This window comes from Melospiza melodia, chromosome 4, assembly GCF_035770615.1.
Source record: "Melospiza melodia melodia isolate bMelMel2 chromosome 4, bMelMel2.pri, whole genome shotgun sequence".
Lineage (NCBI taxonomy): Eukaryota > Metazoa > Chordata > Aves > Passeriformes > Passerellidae > Melospiza > Melospiza melodia.
The window spans coordinates 57,244,156-57,254,206 of NC_086197.1; the positions used below are offsets into that span (position 1 = coordinate 57,244,156).

Consider the following 10,051-nt stretch of genomic DNA (forward strand, 5'->3'; position numbering starts at 1 on the left):
CCCCCTGTATTTCTTTCCACTTACTTTGTGCTCTTGGATGTGAGTGCCTGTATTACAGGCTCACAACATGTGTACCACATGGACATTTCTAGATCATGCCTAAGCATGGAATTATGATGTGAAAATCAGCTCCATGGTGTGAAAAATGCCAATTGCTTGTTTTTTAAATTTTTAAAAGTTTAATAGTAATAAAATGGTTATAAAAATAGTAATACAATTAGAGTAATAATAATTTGGACAATTTGAATTAGGACAATATGACACAGTAGAGACAAAGAGTTATGGATGTCCGGGTAGCTTTTTCTGGGCAGCACGAGCCCGGAAAAGGACACCTGTTAACAAAGGATTAACCCTTAAAAGCAATAGCCTGATGCATATTCATACACTTCATACATGATGCATAAATTCCATTCAAACACAGGATTCTATCTGGTCATGGTCAACTTCTTCCTCTGAATCCTAACAGTGCCTTCAAGGCGGGAAGAAGTTCGTTTCTTCTGCTGAGAGGGCAATAAATTCCCTTTCTCTGAAAGATTTAGGTGTCCTGTGGCTTCTATCTCGCTGTGAGTCCTTTCTTTAAAAAAAAAAAGTATCCAAAATAGCATAGTTTCTATTTTAACATTTTTTATAACCTAAAACTGTATTTAGCACACTGCTTAAGAGAATTAACACAGCATTACTTTCTAACACAACACATCTAATATTCTTTTTAATACTTGCAAAAACCCAATCATAAAATACGCATCTTTCACAATGGCTAGGTGTCCCACATGCATCAAGCCCCAGCACACAGAGGAGGGCTAACCCCACCACAAAGAGTGCTGGTGGGACTAACAGCTCCAGACCGGCCCAGGAGGACTAAGGGCAGGAGAGTTGTGTCCCTTCCATGACTGGAGGTGTCAGTGGCTCCCTGAAGCAGCAGGCACCTTGGCACCTTGCTCTGTGCCTGCATAAGCGGCTGCGGGCAGGGAGCTGCGGCCACGCCGTGTCTGGGAAGCACCGGGACGGAGGGAGGGAGGGAACCGTGTCCAAAGTGCACGAAGGGCAGTGCTGAGGTACTGACATCCGTGCTGGGACGGTCAGTCACCTCTAAAGAAGTGTCCAAACAAAACTAAACAAATTAATCAAAGCCCTCACGGACACCCAAGCTACTCGAGCACGGCAATCTGGGTGAGCTTAGCCCGGTCAGGTTTTCGCGCTGGTTAGCACAGCAGGGAGAAGGAAAGGAAACGCAAGCCCGAGCCTGGCGCAGGTTGTGGAGCTGGGCTTGGCTTGTTTTCTTGGTCAGAGGCAGCTGACTCTATATCGGGAAACAGCACGGCCCTCAGAACCGAAAGAGAAAGCAGAGATAGCGATCTTCACGTCACAAAAACAGGCTGGGGACAGCCCGCGGCCGGCGCAGCTCCGCCAGCAGCCGCAGAACCGCTTGCGTCCTATCCCGGCACCACAGCCCTCCGCAGCGTGTTCCAGCTCCGCTCCCACCCACATGGGCAGCCCGTGAGTATCCTGCACTGAGACCCCGCTTTCTAATGTCACTGGCACTGGGGAGGACTGCCAGAAGTGGTGTTGCAGGGTGCAGATGTCTTGGAGGGTCCTTCCCCTGCTTTAAGACTCTTTAAAGGCAGTTCCCCCACAGTCTGTCCCATTTGCTGCTGGTTGGTTTCTGTGTACCAGCCATCCTTAGCTTGTCATGGCATTTCTTCACCCATGGTTTCTCCGCAGCTTATCCTCCCTGAGGGGGAAACACGATCCGGATAGCTGGGGTGGGGAGGTGGGGAAGGGACAGGACAGATGTCTTGATGGAAGAGTGTCATGTCCAAAGCATGACGCTTTCCCATTACTCTTGTACAGCATTTCTTCCCTCAGCAGCCAGGGAGAGGGGAGACAGGAAAGTCAAGCAGTCTGGGGGGCTCTACAGTGCCAAAGGAAATGCCCATTCCCTCGCCTCTTTGCACTCAGCCCCATGGCAGCGGCATCCAGCGGCTCACAGAGATGCCTGTCCCTGCACAGATCCTGTGCCAGGGCTGTGTGCCCTCCTGTCCCCTTGCCCAGGGGCTCCGCCAGCTCCTTGCCAGAGGAAGGCACAGCCCCAGCCTGGCAAGGGTGCCCACTGCCTGTGAGCAGCAGAGGGAAGGCAGTCCCAAAAGCACAGAGGCTGCCTAGGAGCCTTATCTCCCACACAGAGACCTCAGGGAGCTCCTGAGCCATTCCCACGGGGCCTGTCTCTGCCGGGAGACTGAGACACAGAGCTCTGCTATGGTGAAACCCAGTGTTTCCATCAATGCCAGTCCAGGAACAAGGATGCTGACTCCAGGCTGGGGCTCGCTGTGCCATGTTCAGGTTCCCCTTTCTTGCACCTTTGAGGAAGAGCCACAGAGTTTCCCATCCAAAGGCACAGACACCTCCTTAGAGGCAGTGAGACTGTCTGGGAAAACCCAAGCTGTACGCTGGGTGAGAGCTCTTTCCTGTTTGTCTCTCGCTTCTCAGCCAGGCTGCTGCTAAACCTGCCTCAGTGATGAACTGCAGAGCTCACCAATGTCCTATCTGTGTGCCAGGTCTCAGCCTTCACTGCCTCCAGGCCAGTTCTCCATCCAGCGGGCACAGGGCCGTCCCAGGCATGTTTCTGGTCCTATCAGTCACACGTAGGGACAGGGATTTACCTACTGGGGAGGCAGCAGGAGGCAAAGATGCCAGCAATTTAACCAAGAAGAGAGGGACATCGTTGGGAAAATATGTCCTTACACACATGAGCCTCAAAGCAGAGGAGAGGGCAGAGGTACCATGGGCTTTGCCCAGGTCCCCATGCATGCAGAGATCACGCAGCAGCACAGGGTCTCTGAGGTGGCTGTCCTCCACCCCTGCCATATGTTACCATAAACCTGATGGGAATTTAATTCTCTGTCCTCTCTCTAGTAAACATGTGCAACTAGGACAAATTTTGATAACTTGTACATTTTATGAATACCAAGGGAGTGAGCATGAGATGACTGAACAAAAAGCCACCTTTCTACAAGCCTGCCTTCCCTAGGAAACTGGTCTAAATAAATACAACAGCAAGGGTTGGTGGGTGGGCAGGCAGGGCCAAGAGTCAGCTGGGCTGCAGAAATCCCTGTAGACCTGGTCTGGCAGCCAAGAGCTCCCTCCAAGTGCAGCTTGTTCTTCCTCTCAGGGTAAGGCAGGGCAGCAGGAAGAACAATGAGTGGTGTGAGCCCTTGCAGGACAGGGAGAGGAAGAGCAGCAATGCCTGGATGCAGGAGACCATATGTGAGACAAACCAAGCAACAACACTAGGGGAAAGAGAAACCATGGTGAATTACATTTCACCAGAGGTCTCATTTTGCAGCACATCCTGTGCCCAAGCACAGATATTTTCCTGGTTGCTTGTGTCTTCATTGCAGGTTCAGAAAAATGGGCATCCTCCATGTGAGCTTCCAGTCTCTCCAGAAGCCTTTTGAGAAGAAGCCCTCCAAGGGAGGCTACAAGAAGTGAGGGAAAAGCAACCAGGGGAAGTGGACAGGTTGGTATCTGATGCTGTGAGCCCCTTCCATGCTGTGTGTGTGCTTCTCTTGGGAGAAATTTGGGACTGAGAAGCTTCATCTCTGTGCTCATTAAACAGAGGTGCCCCACTTCCAAGTTTCCAGGGAGAGATGAGGAGTGGGAGGGGAATGCTGAAGGGTCTCTAGTCAGCAGCACCACCACCAGGCACTGAGTACAGATTTATTAGAGTCTCTTCTGGCACTCTAAAAACTCACAGGCTGTACCAAATTCATAATCACCTTTGGCTGATGGTCTAGGAGGATATCCAGGTTATCACAGACTCACAGACTATTCTGAACAGGAAGGGACCCAGAGTCCAATTCTTAAGTAAATAATATACCACTGGGTAATAGGCAGTGGAAGGGGACAGTAGGGCCAATGTGAACTTCTTAAAGGAAAGTGGTAAATTATTCTCAGCAGCTGCAGCTTGTCAGAGGGAGGAAGAGTTAATTGCAAAGCCTCAAGCCCAAGGCTGGGCTTGAAGCCAAGGTCCCTTGAGTCCTGTGTTTGTGCCTCTCTGCAGACCTGGCTGGAGAGTGCTTCAATGCCATGTGACTCTGCAGGCAGTGACAGCCTTTCCTGATGCCACTTCCCTGTTTTTCAGCGTGAAGCAGAAGCCTGCAGGACGGCACTAGAGGACAGTACACATTCTGGGGAGAGGAGCAGAGTCGGCTTTGCCAACCAGGCTGAGAGAGGAGCAAGGTGGATGGCAATCACAGGTGTGTCTCAGTAGCACCCATCTCCCAATGGCTGCAGGAGGATCCAGGGTGCCCCTCTGAGCTTGGCACCTGCCTGTCTGGGTAGGGCACTGCTCCCCAGGCAACCGAGACAGAGGAGCACCATGTCCACCAGCTCAGTGGGTAGCAGAGCTCCAGGTGGAAATGCTGGAAATGGCCACCCATTTCACACCCATATCAATGGCACTGGGTGTTCCAGACCTATAGGACAAGGGCAAGGAGACAAGGGGAGCCCTGCAGTTCAGCTCCTGTCACGTCTGCACCTTACTCAGTAGTCCAAAGATCAAAAGGGATGTCCTTGTCTGATAAAAGCTGAAAGAAAGGCATTATCCCAGAACAGCTCTTATCATGCTTCTTACCAGACAGCAGTTTTTCTCTCCTCCCATCCCTGCAGTTTGCTGACAAATGCCTCTTTTCCAGTGAGATCATGATGCAAAGGGCATGTGTGGAGCTGAGTCATACTCTCTCCCAGTACTGGTCCACACATGGGTCACACCTTTGCTGTGACCAGAAGTGCAGCAAATGCACCCCGCTCACAGTGCAGTAACACATGTGCAGCACAGTCCTAGGCAGGACTGAGACACTCCTGTTCTGTTTGCAAGGGGAGTCCCCAGACCCCAGCCATAAGGCTCAGAGCCCATCTTGGGAAGGGTGCCATAAGAGGCAACGACTGAGGGGTCCCCCCTTCATGTTTTCCAACAGGCATCCCCACAGCAGCTCTTACCATGATAGCAAGAAAGCATGCAGGCACCAGGATGGGTGTGCTGCCACAGTGGTGTGCCAAGAACCTGCTGCCCGTGCTGGCTTTACTGGAGGCTGTTGGGACCCTGGCCCTGATGTGCTACGCTCTGCTGTACGAGGCCGGGAACCTGGTGAACCTCCCTGACAAATGCATTGGCTTCTACAACTTCTGCCTGTGGAATGGTACAGCTGGGCAGCTGCAGTGCCTGGACACCCAGCATCTGCAGGCAATGGGCATCAGTCCACTACAACTGGGACTAGCCAGGGTTTGTGTGTATACCTGCCTGGTCTTCATCCTCTTCCACATCCCTTTTGTTTTAAATGTGAATTCCACATTTAAAGGGCGGGGAGAGGGATGGAAGATGATTCGCATCATACTCTTCATCAAGATGATAATCCTGTCTGGAGGCCTGGGTATGTTTCTTTTGCAAACCTCACACTGGATTCATCCCTCTGATTTCACTGGAGGCTTCCTGGCACTGCTTGGGACTCAGGCTCTGCTACTGCTCCAGATTCTCACTGTCACTGTGTACCTCAGCTGGCCCAAGCATACACATATGTGTGAAAACCTCTTAACTGAGGAGGCCCTGCCCACTGAGATCTGACAGTGAAGAAGATGCAAGAGCTATTGGTAACATGATTTAAAATTGTAATCCATATACAGCTTTACTCCCTAGCAAAAATCTGATTCCCAGTCCAAAGGCTCATGTCCAGCCATGCTCTGGCACATTGCTGTGTGCAGCATTCCTGCATCAACCTGGCAGCAGATGACAGCCACAGCACAGAAGCCTCCCAGGTACAACAGTGTGTAACACCCCTCAGTTTGGGGCACAGCATCAGTGACAGCACTTCTGGCCCCAAAGAGCAGTGAAGGTAGCAGAAAGAGCAGTGAAGGTAGCAGAACCAGCTACCAGTGGGCACAGCCCTCTGTTCATACCTAGTCTATGTAAAAAAAGTTGCTAGTACCTCACAATGTGTGATTAAATCTGTAATTAACTAACAAAATGCTTTTACTACATTTGACCCTGCCATATAAAAAAGGGAGTTTGAAAACAGGATCTGTACCTTATGTTTAACTAGGAACTAACAAATGTTCAGGAAAATGTAACCAAGTAGGTAATTTCTTCATAACTAGACAGGATACATATCACTTAAAATAAACAGCCAATCAACAACCAACCTTCAAGGCTGTGATGATACTTCTGTATCGTCCATCTAGGACGATACAGAAGTAACACCAGAAAGAAGCAGGTTTGTAGTTTGAAAACAAGATAACAGACTGAGCATGCACCAAGTAAGCACGCAATAAAAGGACAAGTGAAGAAGACGATTCAACGACCAGCAAAACCCCTACAGGGGGTAGTAATAACCCCTACAGGACACTAGATGGCAGAAAAGACTGAGACGGTTAACTCCAATTCATATAATCATTTTTCAAAACCGGAGCTTTATGTTATTGATTTTCTGTGTAGTGAATATGTAACAGCTTTGTAAGTACATGCTGCATTAATTCATCCAGTGGCTGCGAGAATTTATGTAAATAAAGAATGCCTGCTTAACAGTGATATTCTTTGCAGCTGAGTGAATTTGCTTCAAGGGACATGAGGGTCTGTTTTCTCTTGCTTCAGCCTTGGTGTGGATGAGGCTGGTGATGCTGATTTGACCAATTCTTCATTTCAATACATGCTCTCACAGCTGGCCTCATGTTGTTTGTTTGTCCTTTTTTTTTTTGATTAGGAAGAGGACACTGAGCCATCTTCATCCCTTCCCAGACCCCCATGCACACTGCCACGGGGTCAGCCCCCTCAGGGCAGTTCCAGCCACTGCCAGTCTGCTCCCATACATGCCAGTCTGCTCCCGTTCATGTTCCTCAGCATTGGGAAGACAGCTGCAGTCTGGAGGCAAACTCAGCCCCAGGCCCAATGGGAACAGCCTGCCAGGCCCCGCTGCAGCTGTGACTGAGGGACCACAAGGACAAGGGAGCCTCATGGCTGAACCACGACCATGTAGCTCTGCCAGCAAAGGTCTTCCAGGTCAGCAGCTCCCTGCTTACCTCCATGCCCAACACCAACCCACCAAAGGGATCCTCACAGAAACCCGAATGTCTTCTTTTATCTGTCCATGCTCTGAAATGTGAAACAGAATCAAACACATCCTAATCTGGAGCCAAATCCCACTGAGCCCAGCACAGAGTGGGAGAACTGAATACCTCCTTCCTTTCCCCCTGGCCTTCCTGGGTATCCTACCAGCTACACAGGGCACCGACACAGCAGATGGTTGCACAGCCCCCTCCAGGCCCTCCTCCCTCCGTTCCCAGGGCCGCGGGAGGAGACACCCTCCCCATTGTGCCCTCTTCTCCTGGGAAGTCAGAGATGTTAGCTGAAAAAGATCTCCCTGACGTATTTCAGGACATCGTCCTCAGAGTTCTCCCCGCCTGTCCCCTCTGCTTCAGCACCAGCAGCAGGAGGGGATGGAAGTGCCGGACCGCGGTCACTGCCTCCATCCGTGCTGCCCGTGCTTCCAGGAACCTCCTGTGGTGTTGGCGGGATCTCCTGCTCCTCTTCGCTCCCGGACCGGGCCTTCTCCTCACCTTCCTCGCTCTGTAGATTCTGACCGGAGGGAAAACAACAAGGGCCGGCCGTGCATGACTTCACGGCGGGAGCGCCCAAGGAGCAGGAGGGCAGCCCACCATGCCCGTGAGCCACGCCTCGCCAGGCCCCAGGCCCGCGGTTCTGCTTTGCAAAGGCAGCAGCGCCGCTGGGACAGAGAGGAGAGGCCGGGAAAGCCATGCGGCACCGGCACGCCTCCGGCCCGCCCGGAGAGGGCCGCCAGGGAGCCGCGGGCAACAGCGCTCCCTGCCCGGCCTCCGGAGCCCTGCCGCCCCCACCCCCAGAGGTCCCGGCTCACCTCGGCCAGGACCGCCAGGGCCACCTCCAGCAGCTCCGCCTCGTTCATGCAGTACAGCGCCGCGGGCCTGGGCAATGCACAGGGGACGCTCAGCGCGGGCAGCGCCCTCCCGCCCGCCGCCCCGGCCTCTCCCCCGCCCCAGCGGCGCTACCTGCGCCCCGCCGCCGCCCGCCGCCGCCCGGCGCTGGGGGACGGGGCCGCCGCCGCCCGCCCGTCCCCCGCCGCCCCCATCCAGGCCGGGAGCTGCCGCCGCCGAGCCCCAGCCGCCATGCCCACGCGGGGCGGTGCCGCGGGGGCGCCTTCCGCCGTCGCACCGGGGCTGCTTCCCGCCCGACAGGGACACAGGGCAGCTGGAAAAGCAGCCCCAGACCGCCGTAAAACCCAAGTCACGTCAGAGCCCCGTGTTTGATCAGGCAGGCAGGCAATATCGCGTTCCTCGATACTCCGTCAAGGAGCAAACACGGCTCTGGGCCAGCTGCGGAGCAGACGGGGAGTTGGGAACGAGGCGTGCAGCCTCCGAGCCCCGGGGCAGCCTGGCGGGCCGGGCCCGCCGCCGCTCCGAGCTCTCGGTTACGACGCCGCCCTGAGCGCGCCCGCCGCCGCCGGGGCGCCCTCTGTGGGCCCGGGCGCGCAGGGCAGCAGCGATCCGCCGGAGCGGCGGGGACTCGTGCCGGGAAGCGAGGAGAGGAGAGCCTGGGCCAAGGATGGGGTAAAAGCCCCTCTGGGAATACAGCATGTTGAGCATTGTTCTAGCAAAACATGTTCATTCCTTCCCTCCAGGTTTCTGGCACAGTATCAATTTTGTGCTAATGCACTATCATTTTGCATAGCAGCCTTGGACTGGCACATGTTTTTATACTTTCTTTCCCTGTTTGGGGGTTTTGTGTTGCTCATAGTCCTACTTATGAAGCAAACCTGAGAGTAGTCTCTATCCAGAAACCTCAGCTGATCCTCCGTGAGGACTGGAAGATAACATCTGGAAGAAAGTAACATCCATGGTAGCGTTCAGGACCGGATTAAAGGGGGCTTTGGACAACATGGTCTAGTGGAAGGTGGCTGTGCTCATGGCAGTGTTGGAACTAGAAGAGCTTTAGGTCCCTTGCAACCCAGACCATTCTGTAATTTTGTAATTCTAAATTCTAAAACCCCTATGCAATGTAGTCAGCACTGCAGGGCTTGGAATACAGCCACAATCTTTCTTGGCCTTTTGAGAGGCAAACAAAGGCTCCTATTTGAGAGCTCTCTAAACTCCCAGACTAACCCTGGGAATTCCTGAAGCCAGTTCGAATTCAGCACTGGATTTGAGGGGACATTAGCTCAGACTGGCATGAAGAGCAGTTGCACCATTAGTATCATATCCCACTGAGGTGGAAACCCTGTATTTAGACGTCAGTATGGCAGGAGACCTGTTAATCTTGGAGAATGGAAGGCGGCGTTATGAGTGTAGTCAGCAGGAGCAAGTTACTCCATGGACAACAGGTACCTGTAGCATGAATATGCCTGTAGTGAGGATTTCAGTATCCAGCACTGTTATCCTTGAACAGCTGTCTGTGAGCATGGATACCCATATGGCTCATGAATGGCTGTTCATTTTCCAGCAGTGTATGCTCTGCCAAGGAACAACAGTACCACAAACTCCCAGTACAGGCCAAGGACACAAGCAGCAGAAAGCTCCATGGCAATGTGTAAGCAGATGAAATGTATCTGCTTAGGGCTATGCAATGCCTGAGCACAGCACTTGCCCTGATGTTGGGGGCTTAGGGGGAAGAAACAGCTCCAGTGACAGAGAGCCCTATACAGGGCCAGACTGGTCCTGGCCTCCCTCCCCCTCTCCACCATCAGGTACCTGCTGGGCATTATGTAGCTTCTGAACTCCTACACAAGTATTTCAAAGTATGACTCAAATTTCTGCTCTGGTTGGCAGCAGATACCTATGCCAAGGTAACACAATACATCCAAGCAAACGCAGTTGTTTTTGTTCCTGGATGTCTGGTTCACCTTGGTGTGCAGATGTGGTGCTGGAAGCACCTGGTGGAAACACAAGAGCTTTTTTGCATGCAGGAGACTTGGCACATCACTGCCCTCACCACCCTCCATGTTTTGCAGCAACTGCTGAACAAAGCATAGAG

The 10,051-nt window shown here is 52.8% G+C and overlaps 2 protein-coding genes across 5 annotated transcripts; one reads left to right on the forward strand and one right to left on the reverse strand.

Moving 5' to 3' along the window:
• Positions 1–1,030: 1,030 nt before the first annotated feature.
• TMEM140 (transmembrane protein 140) lies at positions 1,031–6,580 on the forward strand. Its single transcript, XM_063154781.1, has 4 exons — positions 1,031–1,497; positions 3,399–3,517; positions 4,142–4,256; positions 4,977–6,580. Exons 3-4 carry the CDS (start codon positions 4,244–4,246, stop codon positions 5,618–5,620), a joined length of 657 nt encoding a protein of 218 aa, XP_063010851.1. The 5' UTR covers positions 1,031–1,497; positions 3,399–3,517; positions 4,142–4,243; the 3' UTR covers positions 5,621–6,580.
• A 139-nt stretch (positions 6,581–6,719) lies between these two features.
• CYREN (cell cycle regulator of NHEJ) lies at positions 6,720–8,192 on the reverse strand. Of its 4 annotated transcripts, XM_063154778.1 has the most exons (4): positions 7,544–7,876; positions 7,225–7,373; positions 7,069–7,141; positions 6,720–6,973 (listed from the first exon to the last, which is right to left on the reverse strand). In XM_063154778.1, the coding sequence occupies exons 1-4, from the start codon at positions 7,802–7,804 to the stop codon at positions 6,923–6,925; spliced, it is 534 nt and encodes a 177-aa protein (XP_063010848.1). In that variant the 5' UTR covers positions 7,805–7,876; the 3' UTR covers positions 6,720–6,922. The 4 variants fall into 4 exon arrangements, with proteins under 4 accessions (XP_063010848.1, XP_063010850.1, XP_063010849.1 ...); XM_063154780.1 differs by adding exons at positions 7,923–7,989; positions 8,074–8,192 and having other exon boundaries at positions 6,720–7,624; XM_063154779.1 differs by lacking the exon at positions 7,225–7,373 and having other exon boundaries at positions 7,471–7,871.
• Positions 8,193–10,051: the final 1,859 nt, after the last annotated feature.